This window comes from Fusarium phalaenopsidis, assembly GCF_050370095.1.
Source record: "Fusarium phalaenopsidis strain FUZ10S chromosome Unknown contig_32332, whole genome shotgun sequence".
NCBI lineage: Eukaryota > Fungi > Ascomycota > Sordariomycetes > Hypocreales > Nectriaceae > Fusarium > Fusarium phalaenopsidis.
Genome location: NW_028145391.1, coordinates 552,123 through 578,127, shown reverse-complemented (window position 1 = coordinate 578,127; position 26,005 = coordinate 552,123). Strand labels below are relative to the sequence as shown.

Genomic DNA, 26,005 nt, shown 5'->3' with positions numbered 1-26,005 from the left:
AGCTGAGAGTGTAGTTTGTTTGGCAATCTCCTCATCTTGCGATAGCACTGATAAGCCTTGAAGGCTCTATCTCGTCGTGCTGAAGTATTCCTATCAGCCCCAGTCTAAACCCCGAGCTCTCCTTGCAAGGTGTTTCCCTGAACACAAGCGTGGAAAACATCCGTGATTGACATCCTCAACTCCGTGTCCTCGAGGTTCAGCACCACCTCAGAAGCACTCATGCCGAAAAAGGCAATACGCGGAATGGGCGCTGAGAACTCATCTGCAAGGTCATCGTTTCAACATCCAGCCAATGCTACACCTATTCAAATGATAGCCCAGTATGTATTATGTCAATCCCGAAAAATCGTAAAGTTTTCCCACTCGGTGTGTAGAGATGATATGTTTGCGTGACCTGGCTGGCTTCCCCACGATGGGACCCAGCGCACCGCGATTCATGCTTGCATGGGTGGGCTTAAAAGTGAACTCATCATAACTTACCTGTAAAGCAAGCGTATTATTAGTAAATCCTCATCTATATCTTCGACTGTCGCTTTATAATAGTAGTTATAGCGTATTAAAATAAGATTTAATAAAGACAGAGTCTCTTCTAAATGTATTTCTTCCTCTCTTAAAATGTGGTGAAGTGATGTTTCTAGCTAGCGGCGCACGGGCCACAACGACACAAATATCATTGTGGCTGCCCCTCGTCCCCATATCTAGGAGTCCTGGTCTTAGATCGACTTTTATGCGATAGCACTCAACATGAATAGCCTGGATCGTATTATTCAGGAGGCGCAAGGCCTTCTTCAGCGACTCATTGCGTCTAAAACCGCGTTGCAGCTGGAGCAGCAAACACAACAAACACTCCAACCAACGAACCCTGGCACATCGCCACCAACTCCAGTTGCAGTTGCCTCGTTATCCTCCACTCCGCAGAACCATGTCAGAGTTGCACTTCGCGATCTGACTTCTATCGCTCAAGAAGCCGTTCTTTTTTCGACCTCGTTTCTATCTTCATTAGATCTGGACAACGGGACAACCGAAACGGCTTCTTTCACATCCGGTGCCGCCGCGGTATTGACTCAGCGGACGCCTCTCCCGCCGTCTCCTCCGGATCACTCACTCTCCGCCGACCATAACCAGGCAACTCCCGCACCGGCAACCCCGCGACCAGGGCATGCTTTGCGCCCCAATACCCCGTCATCAATGGAGTCTTTTGTTGAGGTTCGTGATGCGGCCGAGTCCAACGGATCGGGGGGGAAAGGCGCCAAAAGGCAACGTGGGGTTGATCCAGGCCAACCCACGAAGAAGCCGAGGATAGAGGGTAGTGCATCCTCAAAAGGAATATCGCACTCGGCCGAACTTGAGAAGTTGATCCTGAAGCTCAAAAGCAATGATCAACTATGCCGGATCCCTCCATTCCCCGCGACCAACCCTCCGGCGGCCGCGATGCTCCAGCGAGTCGCTGCCATTCAGAGCGGCCCAGCAATACGCCAATTTTGCTCTCTTATCGCTGCGAGAAGGGATCGGACCACCGATATGGGCCTGTTTCAAACCCAGAGTCAAGGCGTTGAACGAGCGATGGAGCTGTGGAGGAGCCTGAGGCTGATCACCGACAAATCAGTACTGAACAGCTTCATGTCACGGCTTGTGCAGTACCAAATGGCTCTGGCCGTTGACAATACCAAGCAAGGCCGGATCCGTGCCGACCCGGCTGAGATTAACAAAATGATGGACAAGTTCGGATTCAGCGCCTCGGACCGCACAAAGTTTCAGCACCAGGTCACACAAGGCCGATTCTGGCGTCTAGTCTGCGGGCGATTCCCAGGACTCTTGTGCCTGATCCCTTTCAAGTCAGCAAAGCCCTATTGCTTGTCAGGGCGTGACTACCTCAGTATGAGAGGCGCCGAGCTAGAAAGATTTGCGAGGCTCGTCGACACTCCCTTCGTGGAACGCATCTGTCAAGCATGTGAGGCATTGATCGACATGGTCTTGGGAGTCAAGGACGACATGATGTTTAAATGGGAGAAGGAGCATCCTGCACTTCTGTCCTGGGAAAAGAGCCTCTCCGACGACATCTTGTTATCCCTACTACAGCCACACGAATACTGCGAAGAGAACCAGTATGATGGCGACGGGTTCCCAGACTGGGCCAAGCCAGCTGGTTGGCCGGATGAGTGGCCCTGGAAGGCTAATCCCCTCGCAATCGTTTCAACAGAACGCCAATGCGATTTCTGCTCCGAAAGCAAGTGCCAATGTCTCTACACACGACTGGTCAAGCGTAGGCCACGTATCAAGTCATGGGGTAGTCTAGGGTTTGGTCTCCAGGCAGTGGCTTCTCGTGAAGGAGAGGTCGCCTACAGAAAAGGCGAAGTGATGGGCCAGATCTGCGGCAAGATCGTACCCAGTGGCACGTATCCTCACAACTCCAGCTGGGTCATGGACATGCACCGACCCGACATTGATGGGGAGACCGTCGTTTGCCAGATTTACGTGGCTGGCCCCAGCAACTGTTTCTTGCACCTCAATCACCACTGCCGGGCATCGGCACGTGTGCGCCCACTGCGAGTTTCCGGCCATTGGATATGCGGGATCGAGGCAGTAAGGGACATTCGGCATGGAGAGCAGATAACGGTGAATTTTGGCAAGAGATTTCTTCGGAATCAGGGCTTGCGATGCGAGTGCGAAGCATGCCGCGAGAATCTGTGAGCCGCCGGAGGTACAAACACACTCCTGATATCTCTGACATATTACTATCAACCCAGTGAGAATATACAAGAGGAGATTCATACGATTTAAAGAATTAGGATAGCCTGAGACAATTATCTCCAAGACTTATATTTATCTTCGCCTTTCGTTGTAAGAATTAATTGCCCTAGGGTAGAGAGACAGTGATGCCTCACTCTGGTGTTTCTTCTTCGCCCATGTGCTGTTGTAACGCAGCACAACGCGCGACTTTCAGCTACTTGCATTTCATCAGCATCAAGTAAAGAGGTCTCGTTGACTTCAGCGCAACCACACGACGAGGAGTTTCCAGCCTTGAACGGCGCATTACAATATACGACTACTTTTAAACATGTGGTCTGGTTTCTTTTAAGTTATTAAGATCTTGTCTGCGTCTTACAGATCGATCATCGACCGAAGCAATACCCATCTGAGATACTGCGTATGTGTCTCTCGGTACGGCCAAGCAGTTCTTTTGCATCCTCCCATGCAAAGATGACGTCGTCACCATCCGGCAACAATCTGCCGTGCGGGAATAAGAACACCAAAAGTAGCGGCCGCTCCCTGAACTTGACGGCATAAACTGCCGGAGTCTTGGCCAAGACGCCGTATTTTCGCATCCTCCGGCAGCGCCGACTCTCAATGGCACTTCATCCTCCATGGTTGCGGCATCTTTCTCCCGTACGCGACATCTAGTCGTTGCCGAACGCCGGACGTTTGTGAGAATGGCCATGGAAACTTCGGTGTGATGTCATTTGGACGCGTTGATAGGACTTGGCGATGGATAGCATTGTGTCGCATCAACTTCGATGAGAATTATAAAAGAAGTCTTGAATGTCGCTCAAAGAATGAACTCATCACTCATCACTCGCATTCACATTCAGGCAACATTCGCCTTCAATATTTAATCATCTCTCTTCCGCTCTCAACTCCAAAACTCATATCACCAACGTTATTTTTAAGCTTCTTCTTCTTCTTTAACTCACCCAATACATAATATCCTAAAATGGCTGTCATAACAGAAGCTCCTAAAGCCTTTGATTTCATTGTCGTCGGCGGTTAGTTTCCCCTCTGAGCATCCTCATAAACACTACTAACAACTTCAAAGGTGGCACTGCCGGCTGCGTCGTTGCTGGCCGTCTGGCCGAGAACCCCAACGTGTCCGTCCTCGTCGTCGAGGCCGGCATTGACAACCCTTCTGCCGTTGACGCCATCACCACTCCCGCCACTGCCTTCACTCTCCGAGGTTCCAAGTATGACTGGTCTTTCAAGACTGGCATGATTGACCGTCCCGAGTACACTCGCATTGAGAAGCCCAATACCCGAGGAAAGGTTCTCGGTGGCAGCTCATGCCTCAACTACTACACTTGGATCCCCGGTTCCGCTGCTACTTTTGACGATTGGGCTGAGTTTGGTGGTGATGAGTGGACTTGGAAGACTTGCAAAGAGTACCTCTACAAGGTTCGTGCTTCTTACAAACATGTACACCATAGTATCTAACAGTCCTTAGCCCGCTACCTATCACGATGACCGTGGTGAGCATCGCCCTGAGCTCAAGTACATCGGCGAGAATGGTCCTCTTCCCGTCTCACACTCAGATCTCCTCCCCGAGACTGAGGGCTGGCGTAATGCCCTCACCAAGGCCTGGGTCAGCAAGGGCGAGCCCCTTACTGATGACGTTCACAACGGCGAGATGCATGGTCTCTGGAAGTGCATTAACACCATCTACAACGGCAAGCGATCCTCCAGTTGGCGGTTCCTGGAAGGAAAGCCCAACATCACCGTTCTTGGGCAAACAAACGCGAAGCAGCTCATCTTTGAAAACGGAAAGGCAGCTGGAGTTGAGGTCATTGGGCCTGATGGCCAGACTCTTTCTCTCCGTGCTCAGTATGAGGTGATTGTGTCGCTTGGTGTTTACGAGACTCCCAAGTTGCTGCTCCTGTCTGGCATCGGTCCTGAGCAGGAACTCAACAAGTTTGGCATCAGCTCCGTTGTCAAGTCGGAGCATGTTGGTCAGAACCTTCTTGACCACCCTATCCTGCCTCACGTCTTCAAGATCAAGGATGGATACGGCCTTGACAAGCACCTCCTGCGACCCGGTCTGGAGAAGGATGCTGCCGCCTCTGCTTACCGCTGGAAGAACAAGGGCCCCATGGCCAGCGGTCTTCTCGAGCTCGTCGGTCTTCCTCGTATCGACAGCTACCTCGAGAAGGTGCCCGAGTATGTCGAGTATAAGAAGGCCAGCGGCAATGTCGACCCCTTTGGTCCCGGTGGCCAACCTCACTTTGAGATTGACTTTGTCCCCATGTTCTGCGACGCTTTCCAGTGGCACATTCCTACACCACCCACTGGCGACTACATGACTGTCATTGTTGATCTGCTGCGACCTCTTTCTCGAAACGGAACTGTGACCTTGAAGTCGACCGACCCTCTCGAGCAGGCAGACATCAACATCAACTTCTTCTCCAATGGCCTTGACTTGGCAGCTATGCGCCAGGGTGTTCGCTTTGTCGACGATATTCTACTGAGTGGTGAGGGTATGAAGGATATCATTGAGGAGGACTATCCTTGGGCTATGCCCCGAGGCTCTGATGAGGCCATGGACATTATGATCAAGGAGAGATCCCAGACAGGCTTCCGTGAGTTAATTCCTATATCTTCCCTTCTTGTACAAAACTAAAGGCGCGATTCTTTCTAGACCCTTGTGGTACCGCACGACTGGGCAAGTCTATTGAGCAGGGTGTAGTTGACTCCAAGCTCAAGGTCTTTGGAGTCAACAATCTCCGAGTCATCGACGCATCCATCATTCCCGTTATCCCCGACTGCCGCATCCAGAACTCAGTCTACATGATTGCCGAGAAGGTCAGTGAACATGCCGATGCGACTTACAGGCAGATAACTAATAGCATGCACAGGGAGCCGACATCATCAAGGCTGCTTACCCCAGGCTATATGCTTGAGCCACGGCGACATTGATCTAAAGTAGACACTGAGAAGGTCCACTCTTCTCCTTTGTTCATAGATATATAGACTATAGACATGACGCGATACATATACATAGACGACATAATATTGACCGCATTTAATGCACTGAGAAATAGGCCGTTCAAGCATTCTCCACCGCTGTGATAGTTCCATCCTGACCTATCGTGGATACAAAACTTCTCTTATAACTGCATCCGGAACTAGACACCAGTGTCGGTACTCAACGCTTTGTCAAGAGTGTGAGACTCACATTGGAGAATCTATCGGCTCAGTCCTTTCGCTTCAGTGTTGTCCTGAATGCCAAAGGACTCACACTCGTCGCCTTGCCATCATCATCCACGTCAAAAATATAGAGGCCCATATCCAGAGCCCCATAGGTAGCTCCTCCAACCGTGGTCCAATCAGCCGAGAGAATGCCAGAGATCGTGCCTTTGCTCAGCTTCGGGGCGTCCATCGCTGTCAAGGCGCGCATTGCGACTCGACCCGACTTCTCATCAACCACGGTTGGGACGAGGCGATTGGGCATGGTATCTGGGTCATTGGGTGCTCCACTGGCCTTGGATTCCGCGAGGAGATAGTCTGTACCGTTGGAGATGAACCTCGAGATGGTTAGACCAGGGGGCGCGCCCTCTGTCTTGTTTCGGGTGATGGTGATGGAGGAGTTTAGTCCCTCTGTTGTGGAAACATAGGTACCGCCATAGTTTTTCTCAGCTTCAGAAGCCGCTTGCTCCAAGAGTGCAGGCATGATGGCATTTACCACCGTATCACCTATCTTGCCGGCAACCAGAGCTCGTAATGCTCTATCGGATGACGCTGCCAGGACCGAGAAGCCAATCTCGAACTCGGGAACCAAAACAAGGAAAGAGCTAAACAAACCCGCGTCGCCGGATTTGGTGTAAAGATCAATGACCAGCCCCGTCTCGGGATGAACATAGCGAGGGATCTCCCAAGGGCCGCCAACAGAGTAGTCCAATCGTGCGGTGTGTGTATGGGGCTTCACCCACTTGCGAGTGACGTCGCCTGGGAGAAGGGTGTAGTTGAGGATGCTTGAGCCAAACTTTGTAAGGTCATTCAGGGTGGACAGCAATGTGCCCGAGCTCTTGGCGGGATCGGGGGTCAGCAAGTACATTAACTCGAGCTCCGTGTCGTTGTTGGCGGGGATGACGGCGTTGTCCCATTTGTCTTTGGGAGGAGCTTCGGTGTAAGTCCTCGACATTCCGAGTGGATCAAAGATGTCGCTGCTGAATTGTTCGTCGAGCGACTTGCCGGTGAGGTTTTGTAGGACGGCTCCCAGGATGATGAAACCCGTGTTGGCATAGGCCGGGTTAGCCCATGGGAGAAAGGTTGGTGGGCGATTCTCCTGGCTCTCAACATAGTTGTCGTAATCATCAGCGCAGCTCGTAATGTTCGGATCCGAGAAGTTGTTGCATGGCATGGTCGACAATTGAGGGTCCTTCTGCATGTTCAAGGGTGGAAGTCCAAGTGCCGCCGCCGTGCCACCGACCAACTTTTCGCCAGTTGTGAACAATGGCCACCCGTCCCGAGGAACACCGCTGATTTGGTTGGCCAAGGCCAAAGGTGTGATTTTGTCCCACTGGGTGTGCTCTGCCGGGTTGTCTCTTGCTTCCTTTGCCGTGTCGGCAAGCTGCGGGAAGAAGTAGGTCAAGGGACGTTCCCAGTCGGTAGGATCCAGGTTCATGAGGGCGGAATAGACGGTGAAGAGCTTGGTTATGCTAGCGATGCCGTAGATGGTGTCGCCGTCGACCTCCTTGGTACCGTATTTGGCCCCCTTGGTTGTGGGGGAATTATGGTGGAACTGGAACTTGCTGGCCGCCCCATCATCGCGAGTTGAGAAGAGGCCAACGGAAAAGGTGGTGTTCTTCAATGTGCTGAGAACAGGGTCTTCTTCGGGGCTAATCTTCAGATACCCTTGCAAGGTTTCGGTAAGATTTTCCCATCCAGCGACGACATGACTGTCTTTGCTGGTCAGGTCTGTGGGGGGAGGGTATCGAGGGCCAAGGAAGTCAGCCAAAACGGGGGAACCCGACAAGGAGAGAAGAGCGAGAAGAGATTGCCGGGAAAACATGATTATCAGGATGTTTATATGAACACTCGGCGTAACGAGTCTATCAGAATCTCGTCTTTGGTTGGAAACTGGCACATTTTATACCCATCTCGACAGAGACAGAGACAGCACAACTCTTGAACTATATCTACCAATTCGTCATCAATCTACACAACATATGTCATTGTCGTTGAACTCGAAGACTATATGCAAACGAAACAAGCAATTTTTCTCGCTATGAACTAATAGCGGCGCAAAAGTCCTCGATTGAGACATCGCCAGCGACTCACAAAAGATGATCCCAAGGCTGTGTTGTCCGACCTGCAGCGGCTCGTTCATGTTGCATTGGAGGCGCATGGAGAACGAGAGGGCGCTAAACCCAAAGTAGTATCAACGCGCCGCTGTGGTTCAAGTTCATGATGTCAAGCTTTTTTATGTCAGCAAACGTCCACGAATGAGCAGCTGGTTGGAGGTGATCCTCGTAACGGCCTCAAGAATACTCTGTTAGTAACTAGGTCAAGATTAACAGTTTAGGCTGAGATATAGAACTTTTATAGAGAAAATTAAACCTCCAACATAGTAAAGACAAAGACTTCTATACTATGGAAGCTTTTTTAAGAAAGACAAAAGACTTCTTGATAGATAGTGCTACTTAAGCTTCAACAGCATTAGCAGACTATTCTTTTGCTTCGGATTTTCGCAACCGATCCTTGAAATCTGGAAACCCTTCAGCCACCGACAATATCCACCTCCACTTTCATACAGAAACTGGCCAATTAATACAGCCTCTCATCTTCGGCTGAAGACAATCTGACAGGGGTTCTGCACGGTGTTTCCAGAATTGACGTACGGGGAGGCTTCCCTCTAACCCAATCTGTCGTTTCCTGGCGCTGTAGGGCTGCGAAGTTGTTCGATGCTCGCTGCGCCATCCAGCTACGGAAATGACCACCTCAACTATCTGCAGGATGGGCCTTTGCAGGGCGGGATGATGGATCAAGGCGTTCTCATGCAACATGTTATATAAATGCCTCCTTCTCTTCGAGTTTGAGGTGGTTCATGCTTTGAGACAAGACAGTTCAATCACTTTACTCTTGAGCTCTCCCTTGACTTGCTTCTCTTCTTTACAACACCACACAACCATGGCGAACCCTACGCCAGATAACCTTTACGGCTACAATGCCAACAAGATTCTTCCAATCATTGCTGCGGCAGTGATTGCGGTATCCTGCATTGGCCATGCCCTTCAGAACAGGTAACACTCCAACAACAGCTTGATCGAGCCATAGACTAACATGACCTCCAGTCGATACAAGTTCTGGCGAGTGACATTCTTCATGTTCTACGCCGGCTTGTTTTACACCATCGGTTGGGTCTTTCGAATCATTTCGGTCCGCAAGACAGACAGCCTTGCTTTCTATATGATCCAGAGCATCTTTGTCTACCTTGCACCACCCATCTACTCGGCCGCAGAGTACAACACTCTCGGGCGACTGATGCACTACCTACCAATGCACGCCATCATCAACCCGAACCGCGTCGTTTACATCTTTGTCTTTTTGGGCGCGCTCGTCGAGACGCTCACTGCCATTGGCGCCTCTTGGATGGCCGCCGGTAATGGCAAGCAGGACAAGGACCGGTACGTTCAGGGCTCGACCTTTATGGCCATCGCCGTGGTCCTGCAGGGTGTTGTTGAAATTGCCTTTATCGCCCTGGTCGGTATCATCCACAACCGCTGCGTCAAGGCCAAGATGATGCCCAAGAACGTGCGAACCCTGTTCATCATGCTCTACGGCACATCGCTACTCATCATCGTGCGCTGCGTGTTCCGCGCCGTCGAGACCTTCCAGCTGAGGGACATCCTCTCAAGCGAAAGGGACAACAACGAGGCGCTCCTCAAGCACGAGTGGCCTTTCTACGTGCTCGAGACCATCCCGGTTGCCCTATACACCTACTGGCTCAACATTGTGCATCCCGGCCGATACCTCCCCAGCGATCCGCGCCAGTATCTCGACTTTGACGGCAAGACTGAGCGCATGGGACCTGGCTGGATCCATAACCGGCCCTGGTTCGCGTACGTGGCTGATCCATTCGACTTCATCGGAATGTTTACGATGAAGAAGCGAGACCCGTTCTACCTCAGGGCGAGCGAGTGGCCCGAGGTGGACAACTGCTTCGCTCAGGGTCAGGGGTCGAACGTCGTCGGGAAGGCCAAGTACTCGGCAATCGCCAAGAACGAGTCGCATGAGTCTCGCTTCTGATGCAAGGCACAAGCGTCGATGGAGCCAAAACAAAAGGAATGGTGGATGATGATTGGGGATGAAAGTGGCTGGCCGAATCTGGACAATGAATTCAGGTTCACAGGCTGGGCAACTGCACGTGATAAGGCACGTGTGCGAGTTTGATGCTTTACGTACCAGCTTGTCAGAGTTGATGTTGAAAGAAGCCTAGACAATTGTTTTGTTTGCAAGATAGACTTTTCTTTTATGTTATTTAGCGATACTGCAGGAGAAGCTTCAAGATACCATTGACATTTTACTATGTATCTTCGCAATGTTCTACTCTTAACCACAAATCACATGGAGATCTTCATAAAGCCGGAATCACGGAATAGATAAATAGATTTAAACTCAACCCGACTACACTCTTCAAGGCCTAAAGCAGGAACCAAATTTCGTCTCAGACAAGCCAGTCCAGTCAGCGGCGTTCGGTTTGCAAGTTGCACCGCGCGGACGATCGGTGACTTCATAGCCCGACTCCGTCAGCGAATCGGCATTCGGGCCCCACAGCAGGTCCCATCGGTATCGAGCGTTGCACAGGGCTTCCGACAATGACGTAGTTGGGGTCCAAACCTTTTTCTGCTCCTTCCATGACCTTGGCCAAGCCCCGTGAGATCGTAGGTCGGACGTCATCCGTTCACAACAGTGACATTCCACTCTGAAGCAGGTCAAGACCTTTTTCGTCTCGAGTGAGAAAATCCCATTGAAAACTGACCACCAAAAGGAAACCGCCCCCGTCCCTCCCGTTCGGTGAAATTTGCCCGTGCAAGGCAAACGTCAGTACGTACCATTGAAGCCGCCCGGACTTGACGGGATTCACGGACCCATCCAAATCGTGCAACGTCAGACCCTTCGCGGTCTCGATCCGGGCTGTCAAGCTTCTTGCTTTTCTACCTATCAAAGCTAGACCCCTTTAATAAGATATAGTTTGCCACTGCAATGGACCTTCTCACTCTCCCGCCCACTCTTCCTAAACAATGCAATGGCCCTTAGCTTCCTCGCGCCAAATGGTCTACTAGCAAACCATCTTTAACTCGTCCACTCCCACTTCTCCCATCATCTCCAATAGCTCCTCCTTCCCTCCCACAAACGTAAACGCTGCCGTCGCCGATACCATGCCCGAGGTGCGACGAGGCAGTCTTCAGATCGTATCTGGCTCGGCCGTCTCATCCACTGAAGCCTCCGGGCTGCCTGACGCTGCGAATCCCTCTCGTCCCTCCCAGTCTCACCAATCTTCCAACGAACGCGTGCGCTTCGATGTCCCTCCAGAACCTACCCAGCGAAGGGATACCGCCGGCTCGGATTTCTCGGAAGCACCTCGACGAAGTCTCTCGTATGCCCAGCGACCCGTAGCCGACGCCTATTACGATTCTCGAGCTGCCACCCAGACCGAATACAGACGACGAGCAAAGACTCTTCAAGAGTACTACGATGATAACCCGCATCTACTACCGCAGCTGCCGTTCACGTGGCACCATGGCTGGAAACGCTGGAGACTCTTCATATTCGCCTTTCTAGTCTTTGTCGATGCCTCAGCCATTCCCATCGCGCTCTACTATGGCATGTACTACGCCGGCAACGTCGAGGGATGGATCATCTTTGCCGTCGTGACGACCATCTGGGGTGGCCCCACGTATCTCGAGTTCGCGATCCGTACGCTCCGATTGATGAAGGTGGATAGGTTCTATCGGCCTCTTGGGACAAATTCTCGATGGTGCTTTGACATGTTGACGTGGGCATCTGTTCTCACCATCACTGCTGTCACGGCTCTTTTTATTGTTGGAAGTGCTCCTCATAATGTGTGGTTGAGAGTTCTATGCATGCCTGCCCCGGCAATTCTGTATTGTCTTGGAGGTGTACTGTTTCTCATTTCGTTGTATAATTACATGGGCTGGCCAGCACCGTTCCGGATCAGCTCAACAGCCAAGGGAGAACAGGTACTTTCACATCTCAATCTCAATTGTCCACGTCATGCTAACTTTCGCAGGTACTACCGGGCGTATACTACTTCATCGAGGACGTCGTCGCGGTTAATGCTGGCGGCGGCCGACCTTACCGTGAAGCTTTGGCCGCCCGTTACAAGGCCAGCCCTCGCTTCCGGCGGATGATATACATCCAATCCTGGTTCTGGTCTATCCCAGCCTTGGTACTCGCTGTACCTCTTACTGTTATCTCGGTCATTCCCGAGGTTCCAGCAACAGCTGCTTACGGCGTCGCCTGGGCAGTCCCCTTCCTGTGGGCTACACTTTGGGGCATTATCACAATCAAATGGTGCAAGAGAGATATGGCCAGGGAAAGGAGGGAGTGGGAGGCAGGAATTGACTCGGAAAAGGAACTTAAAAAGGAGGGTTCCACGCAGGTATAGATGGGGTGGTTCAATTACGTGCACACGATGCCGGTCGTGGGGTCAAAGACTGGTCACGAAGCATATACGGAACATGACTCTTGGCGTTGAGGCCGATGATTACTATTATTTACGATTAGAATGAAATGTACATATCTTGGCATTGGCCATCTTGCCAAGTGCTATTGACTTCTGTCAAGGTTAGGTGCTTCTGCACAGCCTCCAGGAGACCCAAGAACCGAGGCTCAAATGGTTATATCAAGCTCATCATCGAGTGAAAGCTTCAACAAAAGCTATCAGAATGCCCAATCAGCATTGTCCTGAATGTTATCCCACGGCTAGGGTGACGCGTATGCACCCACTACCCTCGGTGCCTTACCACCTCTTCAGACAAACAGACGCCCGGGCTTCCCGTCGTGGAATCATGGTTGCTACTGGCCCATCGGCGAGATAAGCTCAAGGATCTAACACCCATGTAGCCGGCAGTTGGGTTGACCGCATGATTATCATCTTTGACATTCCCGGCCGTTCCGAAACATCATGGGCCCACGGCTGCAGCAAATCAGCACCTGACAGGTCTTTGGTCAAGGGTCCAGAGAAACCTCCAGTTTGGTCTGGACCCATCTATTTCAGCTTAGGGATTGTTCGGGAGTCGGGCAACGGCTCTAGACATGTCGGGCTTCGCGTCTACCGATCACCGACATTCGCGTTTGGACGGAATTCGGAAACTAGCGATGCCCATAGAGCCCCGATGGGAATTAGATTGGGATTGTTTGGATTCACTCCTTACGCCTATTTGAAGGCGACATGGCCTTGGCCAGGTACAATGTATATGAAAATCCAGAACGGTTGTGATCTGGCTACTATTCGAACTTTGACACTTGCATACCTCCTCAGATAAGGTTTGTATACGTACATACACATAGTCAATTTCCTAATATACAGTTCATTTTTCTAGCTTCATTCACTACTCATAGACTTGATTGCTCTGATTGTGTATCTAGTATATTAGGAAGCTTTCAAAAGTCATGATGAATATCTACCTGCCCAGAGACGTATGAGAAAGAAGGCTCTCCAGATTGAGTACACTATTACCTTTGAAGAGAATTCGATCCCCAGTTCTAATACTCAAGTAGATGATATCAAGTGCCTTGTAGTGGGTTGGGAATATCGATTTATTCGCAGGCCACTTCATTCAGTGCGTCTTCTTGACTGGCTCTTCAGCTTATCTGACATTTGATTTTCTTGCCAGAAGCACCGGGATTGCTTTCGGCCTACGTCTAATGGCTTTATTCTTCTCTGATCTATTTGAGAACCCAGAAACCAACGCAGTACTTCAAAGTTCACTCAGGCCCTCCCACAGGACGAAACATTATTGGGACCGAGGCATCTGAAGGCCCTCCCCAGGGCGAAAGATCCACTACAAGTCTTCTAGCCTCTTTAAACCCAAGCTTCTCATAGAGTCCACGACCCTCGTCTGAAGACTCAAGAACGGCCGGGATGCCCAAGCGATCAGCCTCGTTCAGTCCCCACTGCACCAACATGGAGGCAGCGCCGCGTCTTTGATGTGCCGGATCGGTATGCAGTAGTTTTAGATCTATTAACTCGTGTCAGCTTTTCTCATTTAATTCCAAAGTTTTCGGCATAAGAAATAGATGGTGAGGCGTACAGGCATGTGGTTTGTCGTTCATGAGTTCCAAACGCATCCGATCCATACCACCTAGGTAGGCCTCGCATGCCTCTGGGTTACACCTAGGACCTCGATAGGAAGAGAAATCAGAAGCCTTTGGAGGAGTCTCCCAGATGTACCACATTGCAAAAGCAATCATGTTCTCTCCCTCAAGGTCGGTATCGACAACTTTGGCCCATCGGCAGGCAGGATTCTTGTGTAGCCGTTCGATCAAGTCGGTCACCCTGTTGGTGGCCCCAGAGGAACCGGGATAGGGGAAGAGCACGCGGCCCAAAGGGTGTGGTCCGTATGCAATATCTTCGATGGCAACGGCCCGGGGAGCATCGGCCTCGTTGGCTGGGAGGACTTTGAGAGGCATTGTTTCGAGGCCAGTGACTTGTGATGGCAAGATGATAGAGTACAAGTGACGAAAAATGTCGCTGTTTTATATGCACAACAAATCGAACGAGGGAGCTCTCTCTTATTCACTACCATTCGGCGAGCTCATTTAGGCATGTAGATGATTTAGCTCCGCTCTCGGCCGGGATGAGATCCGCGGGGGATTCAGCGGGACGGTCAGCAGAGCGGCAGTGGGGGAGAGACAACATGTTTGCATGGTACTGACTACAACGAAGAATTAACTGGTCAAAATTTGTGTAGATTATTTTCCAATTTTTCTTAATATTTTTTAAGTCCTCAATTCTCGTTTTCCCTATTTGTTGTCGTCGCAAACAACATTCATTGCCGACCCAGCGCCGCAAACCTGATGGAAGGTTCCAGTTTTAGCGCCGAGGCTGATAGGTGAGTGGCTTGCCCGGATTTTTTCTTTGCGCGACTCAGACGGAAGGAACCCGGTCGGCCGCAATTCTTTCCTTGAGCGACCTCAGATTTTTCAACAATCCTCGCCCTCAGCCTCGCCCTTCGGTCTCCCACCATCCCGCCCATCTCCTTCCCTCAACACACCAAGCAGCAGCCATGGATCACGGACGCGACCCCTGCCCCTGGGTCATTCTCAATGACTTTGGCGGTGCTTTCTGCATGGGCGTAAGTTTTTAACTCTTCGTTCTGGAGCTCTTTCAACCGATGAACCGGGCGATAATCGCGACATGACGCTCAGCTAACATGATTCCCCTCAGGCTATCGGCGGCACCATCTGGCACGGCATCAAGGGCTTCCGAAACTCCCCCTACGGCGAGCGACGTATCGGTGCCATCACCGCCATCAAGATGCGCGCCCCCGTTCTCGGCGGCAACTTCGGTGTCTGGGGAGGTCTCTTCTCAACGTTTGACTGCGCTGTGAAGGGCATCCGCCAGAAGGAGGACCCTTACAACGCCATCATCGCTGGTTTCTTCACCGGTGGCTCCCTGGCTATCCGAGGTGGTTACAAGGCCGCCCGTAACGGTGCCATCGGCTGCGCTGTCCTGCTCGCCGTCATTGAGGGTGTCGGTATCGGTTTCTCAAAGATGCTTGCCGGTAGCACCAAGCTCGAGGCTCCTCAGCCTCCTCCCAACATGGAGGCTTCCCTGTAAAGAGTGAAACGAGACGAATCATTACGATGACAAACCGCGATCAAAAACTTTCGACCGACCAAAACCAACCACCCCCACCTCTCAACTCCACCACCACGAATTTAGCAGGCCGGCTCTTGTCAAAAGGAGCTGGCCTCTTGTATTTTCCACCCATCAACCACCACCACGGACAAAAAATCGGCTGTCGTTTAATCTTTCAATCCGCATCGGGCCGGCGTTCCAATGTATAATAGAGAAGAAATCGGGAGGGGTATGGGAAGGGCGTGTTCTGGCTTAGCGACGGAGTTGCCATACTTGTTGCAAGAACTGCGGATTGTCCTATGAAGGATATCTGATGAGAGAGAAAATGGCAATATGTGCAAGATCCCAAAGAGACGGATGGATTGGGAGTGCACAAAGGGCCAGCAGGTTACGAAACGAGAAGGGAACTCCCTGCTGCTAAGATTTATGCTGCGTTGTTTTTTTTCTTGACGAATTGGGTACAGATCGAATACATAACGACGTTCCCCGTTCCGCTCTATCTTGCTCGATGTTCTACTTGCTCATCTATAGCTCATCTGACCCAGTAGCAAAGACTCCCACCTGAGGTTTGCCCTCGTCATCAATCCAGGCCCGGAACATACCCCCGCAGTTAAAGTCCATCAAGACTTCAGACCGTGTGTCTATAACTCGGCCATTTGAATCGCGGACGACTACCGATTCGATGCCAATGATGCCGCCTTCTCCCTCTCCTGTGCGACCCCAACGATCACCCGCGCTCTTCTCTAGTTCTCCGCCACGCCCAGCAACGTGGGCGATTGCCTTGACTCCCGACTCTGGCTTCCACCTTGCCATGGCGGCGACAGTTCGAACAGCGTTGACGCGGAGGAAAGAGTCGCCGTTGCCAGTTCCAGATCCTCCAAAGGATCTACTCGTATAGGTTCCGCCGCTGCTCATGCTGAGGGTATCGAGAGGAGAGTACATCATTGGGCTGGGCAAGCAGTCCGCCAAAGCTCCCCTCAGAGCATCACTCAGCACGAGTGACGGTCCTGCCTGAGCGATGGAATTCTTCAAGCGATCCCAAGCTGTTGGCCCTGTTGGATCGCCGTCCTCACTCCACTCCTCAGCCCAGAAGCCTGCGCCAACAACGGGCGTATCGCCAATACGACCAGTGAGCTTGTTTGTTAAACCACCCGTGCTGGTTGCGGCACATATAACTCCGTCCTCATCAAGAGCCACCGCTCCGCAGGTGCCCTGTGGGAGATACTCAGTTGCACTCCATGTGGCTTGTCCCTGGCCGCTCTTTTCTCGCTCTAGGGCACGGATATGCTCGTCCCAGCGCTGTTGCGTGTAAAAGTAGCTCGGGTCGACCAACTCTAATCCATACTGCTCTGCCAGCTTCTCGGCTGCTCTACCATAGAGCTGGGTATGCCCTTGAGCCGAAGGGACGTCGAGATCATCTGATGACGCCCCCTGAGCCTGTTTGCCTCGTCCTTCAAGATCATCCTCGCCATGCTCGAGCATCGCTTTAGCCAGGAGGATGGGGTTCTTCACGTGGCGGACGCCCATAACGCCCACACCTCGCTTCTTAAAGCCTCGGGATACCATCACTGACGCTTCCAGTTCGTTGATTCCATCACGGGTGAACACGGCGCCGTGTCCGCTGTTAAAAAGGTGGTTATCTTCGATCAGCCGGACCGCATATGTCGCTATCTCCAGCGCAGAAGGACGCCCTTTGAGTTCCTTCTCCGAGGCTACGACGGCTTGACTTCTCATGTACAGATCTGCTTTTGTAACCTAGAGCCTTCTAGTCAGTCAAACGTCGTGAGGTTTGCGTTATCAGGCATCAACTCACAATATCGATGAGTGCGGCGCGATAAGCCTGGAGCCTGTCTGGGGGGTAGTTCCGACGCTGGATATTGCCTGCTCCGCCATGGATGATAAGCCGAGGCTTTACTTTGAGAGTACTTTGGTGTTGAGTTTTGTATTCCATTGTTCTTTGGTGTCTTATTCGTGTTCTAGAGCAAACCCGTTGAAATGAAGAAGTTGACAGTTGATCATCCCCTCAAAGAGGGTTGGGGTGACCTTGGATACCTTTAGCCCCACTCCGGACCAGATCAGTTGACAACCCGGTCTAGAGGTAAGAACGACCTATCTCAAACCTGAGTGCTCTAAGATACAAAAAGTAATAGCCAGTCACATGTTTCAACACTCGTGATAGTGTATATATCTGGGTATAATGCTTGTGTTTCTGTAGAATACATGGTCTTGTCCTCCTGGTTTGACGCTGATACTTGGTACACACAATAACACCATCCAGTTGCCCGATTTCGCCATCTATATGGACCCAATACTCCAGGCTCAGGCGATCAAACTATCAAGCCAGCTCATAATAATTCGGACGAACATCACTGTCCCGTCAATGCGATTGCGGATTTGACTGCCTTGTCAACATCCTTGGGCCGCAAGCCTGGTGTCCTTCCTAAGCAAACTGCCATGCTAGTCATTTCTAAAGAGTGTTAGCATGCTGGCTTTTCCAAGGGATTTATGAGGTAGAACATACCAGCAACAAGTCGGTTGACATCAATCGTCACTTTGGTCTTCATCCAGCTAGAGTCCGTCCACGCTCGCGGGAAGTATGACGAGTCCATGAAGGATCCCAATTCGAGATTAAATTGCTGATCAGGCAGTGGCATACTCGGTATTAGCGATCCCAAGTCATGGCCCATCGTTGGGGCCATAAGAGACGTCGTTGTCATGGACGAGGTTCCAGGTGTAAGAGTTGTTGGTATACTGCTTGACCACATGTGAGGCGCGCCACCCATGCCTTGTTGAGGCATGGTGAAAAGCTCTGGGCCAGAAGTTGGTATTTGTGGGCCACCAAAGAAACTATTGTTGGCAGTGTTGTTCATGTTGGGGTTGGGTCGAAGATTCGGGGAACCGTCAAATTCTCCAATGTCGATTTCAGCATCGACAAAGTCTGCGTTTTCGGGAATAGTGATACCTCGTTGGCGAAGATAGGCCTCGACCTCATCGGCGTCAAAGAAGTCTCCTTCGAAACCCTTATGCATCATCCGCATCCGAATATCAATCCGGTCATCTCTCATGCTCTCGGTCTCTGAGTTGAATGGTCCCATCGAGAAGCCAGTCAGTTCTGGCGGCCTCAAAGGCTCCGGTAAACCTTGGTTTCCAATAGGCATCTCGCTGGCAGGGACGTTCATTCCTGGCTGGGGCCCGTTTCCTCCTGGGCCCGAGAAGAATGTACCCGCGCCACCAAGATTTGTGAACGGGTACTTCCAGTTGTTCAAGGTCTCTTTTCTTGACTTGCTAAGCACCATGGCCAAACGACGGATGATGGCTTCCCTGGGCTCAAACAACAGACAAAACCCAAACACCGCTGCGTAACGGTGGGGAGGAGGGTTGTTCATCGATACCAGCCTGAGGCCAGCCTCGACGGTTGCTCTCTGTAGGCGGCGACCAAAAGTCCGCTCGTGGGATGCATATGAAGATGGCGAAGGGATTCCGGGGTTCGGTGGTGAGGTAAACGGGTTGTGGCTGAAGGGGATTGAGGCCTGGGTATCGTAAATTGGGAAACTTGCGTTCTCTGCTGTCGGCATGGTGATGATTTCGTACGGCAAAGAAACAGGCGGTGTCAGTTGCTGATGCAGAGGGTCCAAACTTGGTGGAGTGATGAGTTGGGTTTCCAGAGGACCAGGACCAGCGGCTGATGGGTTTGAAGGAACAAACTCGTCACTCGGTGCACTAGAAGAGCCCGAACCAGAGCCGTGCCTCTCCCGCGACCGGTCCTCGACCTGTGCCTCCCTTTGATCAGGAGCGGGAGCAGGAGCAGGAGTGCTTGCCTCCTTAGGGGCATCGTCGGCATTTCTGCGCGTGAAAGACAGGAACTTGCGAGTTGTGTCGTTGAGGCGTCGCGCAACCTCTGGGGCATTCTCGAGCATCCCTTGAGCTAGGACAAAGTCAAAGAAGTTCATGAATTCCTTGCCCATATCCTCATTGGTCTGCTCAAGGTCCCTAACTTTTTGTTCAAGGGAGGTGATGGCAGTGTCTTTGCGGTTGCGATAGGCTCGCTGGGCCAGGCGAATTTGGGTACGCCGGCGCTGGCTTCCATGTTAGTTTATTAGTTTTGAAGGAAGCAGCAACCCGTTTCCCAGTTGCATAAGACCTCAGAACAGACTTGCCTCTTGTGCTGTCTCATCTTTGGTGTCCAACCTAGGCCGACCTCTAGAGCGCTTCTTGCTCCGATCTCCATCATTATCATCAGAAGTCTTGGAGCGCTTCCGGCTTGGGGCCTCTTCGGGCTCAGACTGGGCTGGCTCGACCATGGTGGATGAGGCCCTGATGAAACTAGGTTAATATCCGGGGATACGTTGAGTATCAGTGTCAGCCTGTCAGGAGGCGGGTTACTGAAGCCCAGATGCCCAAGACAGCTATTGAATGACTGAGGGCTCAGGACGACAGGACGGAGTTCACAGTGGGTGGTTCAACAATAGTACGCGTGTATTTGTCAGTGATGACAGTTGGCACAAGCGGTGGTAGGGTATGCGCTCCAGATGAGTTCACAGTGTAGCGCGAAGCAGAACAGAGTGACTGAAGTAGAGACGCTCTGGCTCCGGCGGCGCCAGGGTCGGTCTTCCGGGATCCTGCCGGCAGTACACCCGTCTGCCGGGTGGAGATGAACGGGAGATGCGGAGCCGAAGAATGATGAAATGGATGTGAGTGAGCGTGTCTCGAGATGGAGTTGGGGTTGGGGTTGAAGGAGGGCTGTGCCATCGACTCGGGTCCGAAGTGGCCACAGACGCCTTTCATTGGCTGGCGAGACCGGGATGATCAATCAAGATTGGCGCTATGGTTGGCCGGGATGTAAGGGCTTCACGTTCTGGGGATATCCGTTGAGTTGTTGGAGTTACCAACATTTCAGATGGCTGGTTCTTTTTTGCTCAATCAATATTAAGGCTCTCTATTTATATGATCAAGTCGTTTAATTTCGTTTCGTTGAGGTAGGTTGAGCTCGTCATGAACACACAGCATTGGAGTCGGCCAGGGGACCTGAGACGGAGGCTTAGCAATGATTCAGCCCTAAACGGTTAGCGGATCCAGGAGACTGGCGCGGGGAGTCCCCCACTGAAGAGGCAGTGTTGGTCCCACGAGAGGAGGCCTTCCGGGGATATTAATGATTTGAATGGAGGTCTTGACTGCAATGATGGCACGAGATTGAGAGACTGATGCACAAATCACGGAGAGCCCCAACTTGTTATGGTCTAAGCCACCAACCTGTGCATACCTAGCGAGCAAGACAGTTGCTCTAGAAAAGACACCTTCTTGCTCAGCCTCTCTAGGGTAGCAATTGGTAATACGGCCAAAAAATGGCCTGGCCTGTCGTGCTTGCCGATGATCCATCGCTTTGCGACGACCAGGGCCTTCAATTCCATCCTTCCACCACAGCTAACCTCACTCTTCCCTCCATTTCCAACTTCACCTCGACTCTCGCCAGGCGCGTGTCATAAACTCGAACAAATCTTTCGAGTGCTATCTGGTACCTTTACTTGTCATCCGTAATCGAGCTCGACGATTCCGTCCCGTCATGGCTTCCATCTCATCTTGATCGCGCCAGACTTCCTCCGAATCGCCTCTAACCCCCACCGTCGATACCGGCCTGTCTCTTTGCAACACAACAATGGGCGACTGGGCCCGCGGGTGGACTAGAGTCGGGCAAGTAGGCCCGTCTCAACATTATGGCCGTCCATGGGCGATCGAGCGCGAACACGAGGAGCTGAGAATCATTGATGGCTGGGGCAACGACGACAACTGGCCGGGCATGTGAGCAGTCCATTGGTGTCCTCCGAGAGGGTCGAGCCTAGGTTGCTGACCGTGTTGCGGTAGAAATAAGCCTCTGTTTAGTGGTCCCGATGCGAAGCGATTCGATACAAAACTTTCCAAACTCGATGACCTAGGATTCGGCGCCTTTGGTCGCGTCGAAAAGGTCACCTATGGATCAGTCTACCTAGCGCGGAAGCGAATTACTCGCCGACGAGGTCGCACCATCGATGATTTGCGCCAGGAGTGCCTGACCATGGAAAAGCTTGGCGACCACCGACATATCGTTAAACTGGTTGCTACTTATGCGCCCCGAAGCCACGAGTTGTGCTTGCTCATCTGGCCTGCTGCTGTCTGCAACCTGAGCATACTTTTGGAAGACCTGGAATCTCTGCGACTCGGCGATGGAGATCGCGAGGATATTATGAAACGACTGGATGATCTGGACATCAAGGACCTAAGCGCCATTGAGCCGACTCCTGAAGATCAGGTGCTCGATTCCGCGACAAAATGCCCGCTCGAGTATCTGCGCAGCGTGGTCGGTTGCATTGCTCGCGCCATGGCCTACTGTCATCGGAACGATGTTAGGCACCTCGATATCAAACCATCCAACATCCTCCTCAAGGCGGACCGAGTCTACCTCGCCGACTTTGGCATCTCAAAGGACGTCAGCGGACAGGATCAAACCATGACAGAGGGGTTGCCGGGAACTGAAAGATGGCGTGCGCCTGAGCTCTACGCCGGGCATGGCTCCAGCATGCAGTTTTCAGATATCTATTCCCTTGGCCTCGTTTTTCTCAACATAGCGACTGTTCTCTACAACGTCCGGTTGGAGGACTTCGATAACGCACTAAGATATCCCGATAAGCTGTCACGAGAGGAACAACTATATGACCGGGAAAGGAAGTTGAAGGCGCACTTGGAGAAGCTCACATCTCATGCCTTGGTCACGCCCCCATTCATGTTCACTTATGAGGGCCAAGAAACAGTCAGGCCGAGACCAATCGTCAACTTGATCTCTCGAATGATCACCTCAAACCCCAAGAGTCGACTACATGCCGACAAAATCGACGATAAACTGTCAATGCTGGGTGGGATTCATCAAATATACCACGGTGAATGCTGCAAACGACCAATATCGTGGGTCGAGAATAAATGGGACGCCAAGTTTGCGGGGCTGGCGAGTCTCCGAAAGGAGCATGATCGCCTGAAGAAGAGGGTAGATGAACTCGAGGGACGAGACAAGACATACGAACTTCGGCTCAAGCATGAGCGTGAGGCGCATGAACAGGCCATCACCGCTCTCCAAAATAAGCTGAAGAGCATGGAGGAGAGATGCCACATGCTGGAGGCCGAAAAGGTTGATAAGAGGAAGGGTGCCGGCCGCAGTCCACGTCCGATGATGCCAAGACCGGCTCGAAGCAGCACTTTGTCTCTCTCATCGAGCATCGAGCTAGAAAAGTCACCCAAAATACGATCAACGCCAACAACGCCAGCACCGAGACCTCCTCTCCAGCCCATGTCTCGCTCGGTGCAGCGTTTCACGGCGCATCGCAAAGCACCACAGGCTCCGCAGAACGGCTCTTCTCCCCGCCCCCTCAACGACACGACACCCAGAGCCTCGAATGAGTTTACGACCTCAAGGTCACCGAGCATCACTAACCTATCAGGTTACACTTTACGATCTCGCGGATCCGGCTCGAAGCTTCCTCTCCCTGTGACGCCTAACCGCAGCGAAACGCCAAACTTCAACCGCGATCAAAGCTTGACGGACAGCAGTATGGCGTCCTCCGTATTCTCTCGAAACAGTATTGAGACCACTCCAACACCCGTGCAGGGCAGCCCGGCGTTGAACCGCAACCCCATTCCTCTGGATTCTAACAAGGTACCTCAATGGGGTCAGCTCCCAGGATTGCCCCCGCAGCCAGCTGAGAGGCCGACAACCCCTGAACCAAGCAGCCCAGCCCTCACCATGCCACTCTCTCCCATGTCATCACCCAGAACGCTCCGGTCAGATCTCGCCAGTGAATATGGGGATTATACTCGCCGACCCTCTTTACACTCGCAGCAGTCCCAGAAGAGTTGGGCTGAAGTAGCAACTGATGGCGAGACGCTTCGGAAGATGATCGGAAGACCGCGCGCCCACTCAAATAGGTCAAATCGATCGAATAGACAGTTGGAGGTGGAACAGGCTTGATTGCAAAGCCTGATGAGATACTTGCACTGGATATATAGGCAAGCATTATGACGTTATGAAAATGGAAAAAGTTTGCATCTTCAGGGCATGGTTTGGCATTTTGTATCCATATATCATTGTCATTTACACGGCGTCTTGAGCCAAAAGCATGAATATTCTGGGTAATCGTACCCCATCAAAAACTGCCTTGCCTTTTATCTAACATCCTATCAACTTCATCCCATCATGCCGAATATCCTGGGTATATGTTATACAAAATTAGTTACAGCCCCTCGTTACCTCCGAGACGCCTTTATGGCCGCGAACGCGTCGAGGGGAAACTTGCTCGCGAAATTTTCATCCGGCTTCTTTCCGCCCTTTCTGGGCTTGCCTCCGAATTGGCCTTGGAGCGTCTGCTGTTTCTCAAGCTCCTGGACCCTTTCCACCCACAGGGGAGCCATGAACGGGTCCTGGAAGGGCTTTGTCTCTGTTTCCTCATTCCGTGCGGCCTCCTTCTGCCGAGCCTCCTCTAGAATCTTGTCTAAAGTTTCTCTCGCAGCAGTTGCAGCTTCGGTATCATCAGGCGATGGACGTTGGATTCGTTCCTCCGCCTTCGCCAAGGCTTTTTCTTGCTGAACAAGCTCGTTGACCGCCTTGCCACGAGCAACCCAGTCTGACCAACGCCTGTCAAGCTGTGATTCAATCCATGACTTTGACAACTGCTCACTCCAGCGGTAAGACCCTAACGTGCCGTCGCCGATGACCTTGTCCTGGAAACCTTCGGCAGCCAGCTGCTTGTTCATGAGGGATTCCCACCGATCCTCTTCATCAGCGGAACCAAGGTTTTCCTCCTCAATGTCTAAAAGTGCCAACAAGTCCTTTCTAAATAGGCTGGACCTCCTGCCGACGGCTCTTGAGAGAACCCTAGGTTGTGGTTTCTTGATCCGTAGAAATACTTGACCTCCGCTCGTGTTGGCGACAGTGGGAACTTTGCGCTCGCCTACAAAGGCGGTTTTGGGGAGGGGTCGGACTGTAGGTTTGTATTCTGGTGGCGCATCAGGAGGGGAAACCTTGGTCAAAAGCGGAGGGTTTTGTCTTCTTGTTGAGGGAGGAGAGGCTCTGGAGCGGGATAGAACTGATGCTTCGTTTCGTTTTCGTAGGTATTGGGTGATCTGGGCGTGTTCGGGGTTGTCGGTCGTTTGGCCTCTCGTCAATAATGTGAGGAACTAAGCGATGTGTTAGTAGCTCCCAGAGCAAGAACTCAGACTATGGCGTACTTTATATCCTGCAACCATAGAATTATACACGAGCCTCAAGCTGGCAAGTGGCTTATTCTTCATGAATCGCTTCCTCACAATGTGGGCTATTGGATGTGTCGGGCCGGGATGTTGGAGGTCTTTGGGCAACGGGACTTTCTTTCCCGTCTTAATTAAGGCACGGTATAATGCCAATGCGGCGACTCTGTGTCGCGAGTTGCGCGCTGGGACGAACGGCTGGCGAAACATGATGGTGATGGTATTGGAGGAGGGGCTAAAGGCGGTTGTGATGCTCTTGGAACATAATTGCTCTCGCGGGCCGCGGGGGTTGGGTTCGCGCCCGTGATACAGCTGAGTCTGGCTAGGTACAGGTTATCTCAGCTCAGCTGCCGTGGGCGCGAGTTTGCGAAGGATTCAATTGAACTTTCTCGTCGTTGGTACCATGAGCATGAGGCCGATATGCGGCTTGAGATTTTGCGATGTTTCGGTGATGACTAAGCCTGCAACCCCAGATTCTACCCAACTACCACCCGTCAACCCAACCAAGGCTTCCAACTTTTCTTCTAGCTTGTTTGCATGAAGAGATCAGCTGAATATGTCATGAAATGAGTGGCCTGTGTCTTTTTGTGAAATCTAAGTTGCCTAACAGTTGTGCAGGACTTCCTGTAGTGAACGCGAATATGCCTTCACAACAATAAGGCTATGTTGGGTGGATTCACAGTTGATACTCCAACGTTGCAGGTGATAACTTGTGATCGACGAGTCCACGTGCCCTCAACTCTGCTTACCTGGTCAAGGGGTGACACCCATTACATATCAATGGAAGAAAACAGTTAGAACCACGCTAATTGGTAGGGCTGCATTGGGAGCTGATGAGGGCTCAGCTGGATGCTACCCTACAAAGACAGGATTTTCTCACCAGGTGACTCTCTTTGCAGGCAGCGCGAAGATCAATTCGTGATTTATCCCTGATATTTTAGACGTTCCGGAGTTCCCGGAGAGCAAAGATAAAAGTCAGGAGGAGAATGTTGACTCTTTCACGAGAAACTGACTCCCTTTGCGTGCCCACTTGGTCTTGTAACAAGACCGAGACATCCGCACGACTCGACAAAGATCGGACAAGCGAGAATGCCGAGGACAGATCTTGATTCCGGCATTTGTTCCAGATACAGGCCTTGATTCAGC

At 51.8% G+C, this 26,005-nt stretch overlaps 11 protein-coding genes across 11 annotated transcripts; 6 read left to right on the top strand and 5 right to left on the bottom strand.

The window, feature by feature from the left end:
• Positions 1-1,431: 1,431 nt before the first annotated feature.
• LRP88_13175 (uncharacterized protein) lies at positions 1,432-2,691 on the top strand (the record flags this gene model as incomplete). The annotated part of the gene is made up of 1 exon (XM_083249552.1): positions 1,432-2,691. One exon carries the CDS (start codon positions 1,432-1,434, stop codon positions 2,689-2,691), a length of 1,260 nt encoding a protein of 419 aa, XP_083093886.1.
• A 1,021-nt stretch (positions 2,692-3,712) lies between these two features.
• On the top strand, positions 3,713-5,666 carry LRP88_13174 (GMC family oxidoreductase; the record flags this gene model as incomplete). The annotated part of the gene is made up of 5 exons (XM_083249551.1): positions 3,713-3,764; positions 3,815-4,167; positions 4,217-5,345; positions 5,405-5,568; positions 5,622-5,666. The coding sequence occupies 5 exons, from the start codon at positions 3,713-3,715 to the stop codon at positions 5,664-5,666; spliced, it is 1,743 nt and encodes a 580-aa protein (XP_083093885.1).
• Positions 5,667-5,959: 293 nt separating this feature from the next.
• On the bottom strand, positions 5,960-7,777 carry LRP88_13173 (serine hydrolase domain-containing protein; the record flags this gene model as incomplete). The annotated part of the gene is made up of 1 exon (XM_083249550.1): positions 5,960-7,777. One exon carries the CDS (start codon positions 7,775-7,777, stop codon positions 5,960-5,962), a length of 1,818 nt encoding a protein of 605 aa, XP_083093884.1.
• A 1,118-nt stretch (positions 7,778-8,895) lies between these two features.
• Positions 8,896-10,014, top strand: LRP88_13172 (RTA1 like protein-domain-containing protein; the record flags this gene model as incomplete). The annotated part of the gene is made up of 2 exons (XM_083249549.1): positions 8,896-9,008; positions 9,060-10,014. 2 exons carry the CDS (start codon positions 8,896-8,898, stop codon positions 10,012-10,014), a joined length of 1,068 nt encoding a protein of 355 aa, XP_083093883.1.
• A 1,133-nt stretch (positions 10,015-11,147) lies between these two features.
• Positions 11,148-12,397, top strand: LRP88_13171 (uncharacterized protein; the record flags this gene model as incomplete). Its single annotated transcript, XM_083249548.1, has 2 exons — positions 11,148-11,969; positions 12,020-12,397. 2 exons carry the CDS (start codon positions 11,148-11,150, stop codon positions 12,395-12,397), a joined length of 1,200 nt encoding a protein of 399 aa, XP_083093882.1.
• A 1,322-nt stretch (positions 12,398-13,719) lies between these two features.
• On the bottom strand, positions 13,720-14,424 carry LRP88_13170 (acyl-CoA N-acyltransferase; the record flags this gene model as incomplete). Its single annotated transcript, XM_083249547.1, has 2 exons — positions 13,720-13,973; positions 14,046-14,424. The coding sequence occupies 2 exons, from the start codon at positions 14,422-14,424 to the stop codon at positions 13,720-13,722; spliced, it is 633 nt and encodes a 210-aa protein (XP_083093881.1).
• A 596-nt stretch (positions 14,425-15,020) lies between these two features.
• Positions 15,021-15,574, top strand: LRP88_13169 (protein transporter TIM17; the record flags this gene model as incomplete). Its single annotated transcript, XM_083249546.1, has 2 exons — positions 15,021-15,089; positions 15,182-15,574. 2 exons carry the CDS (start codon positions 15,021-15,023, stop codon positions 15,572-15,574), a joined length of 462 nt encoding a protein of 153 aa, XP_083093880.1.
• Positions 15,575-16,120: 546 nt separating this feature from the next.
• Positions 16,121-17,546, bottom strand: LRP88_13168 (nucleophile aminohydrolase; the record flags this gene model as incomplete). Its single annotated transcript, XM_083249545.1, has 2 exons — positions 16,121-17,350; positions 17,409-17,546. 2 exons carry the CDS (start codon positions 17,544-17,546, stop codon positions 16,121-16,123), a joined length of 1,368 nt encoding a protein of 455 aa, XP_083093879.1.
• A 415-nt stretch (positions 17,547-17,961) lies between these two features.
• On the bottom strand, positions 17,962-19,896 carry LRP88_13167 (bZIP transcription factor; the record flags this gene model as incomplete). The annotated part of the gene is made up of 3 exons (XM_083249544.1): positions 17,962-18,062; positions 18,117-19,675; positions 19,784-19,896. The coding sequence occupies 3 exons, from the start codon at positions 19,894-19,896 to the stop codon at positions 17,962-17,964; spliced, it is 1,773 nt and encodes a 590-aa protein (XP_083093878.1).
• A 1,352-nt stretch (positions 19,897-21,248) lies between these two features.
• Positions 21,249-23,585, top strand: LRP88_13166 (kinase-like domain-containing protein; the record flags this gene model as incomplete). Its single annotated transcript, XM_083249543.1, has 2 exons — positions 21,249-21,391; positions 21,455-23,585. 2 exons carry the CDS (start codon positions 21,249-21,251, stop codon positions 23,583-23,585), a joined length of 2,274 nt encoding a protein of 757 aa, XP_083093877.1.
• A 275-nt stretch (positions 23,586-23,860) lies between these two features.
• On the bottom strand, positions 23,861-25,069 carry LRP88_13165 (uncharacterized protein; the record flags this gene model as incomplete). Its single annotated transcript, XM_083249542.1, has 2 exons — positions 23,861-24,790; positions 24,842-25,069. 2 exons carry the CDS (start codon positions 25,067-25,069, stop codon positions 23,861-23,863), a joined length of 1,158 nt encoding a protein of 385 aa, XP_083093876.1.
• Positions 25,070-26,005: the final 936 nt, after the last annotated feature.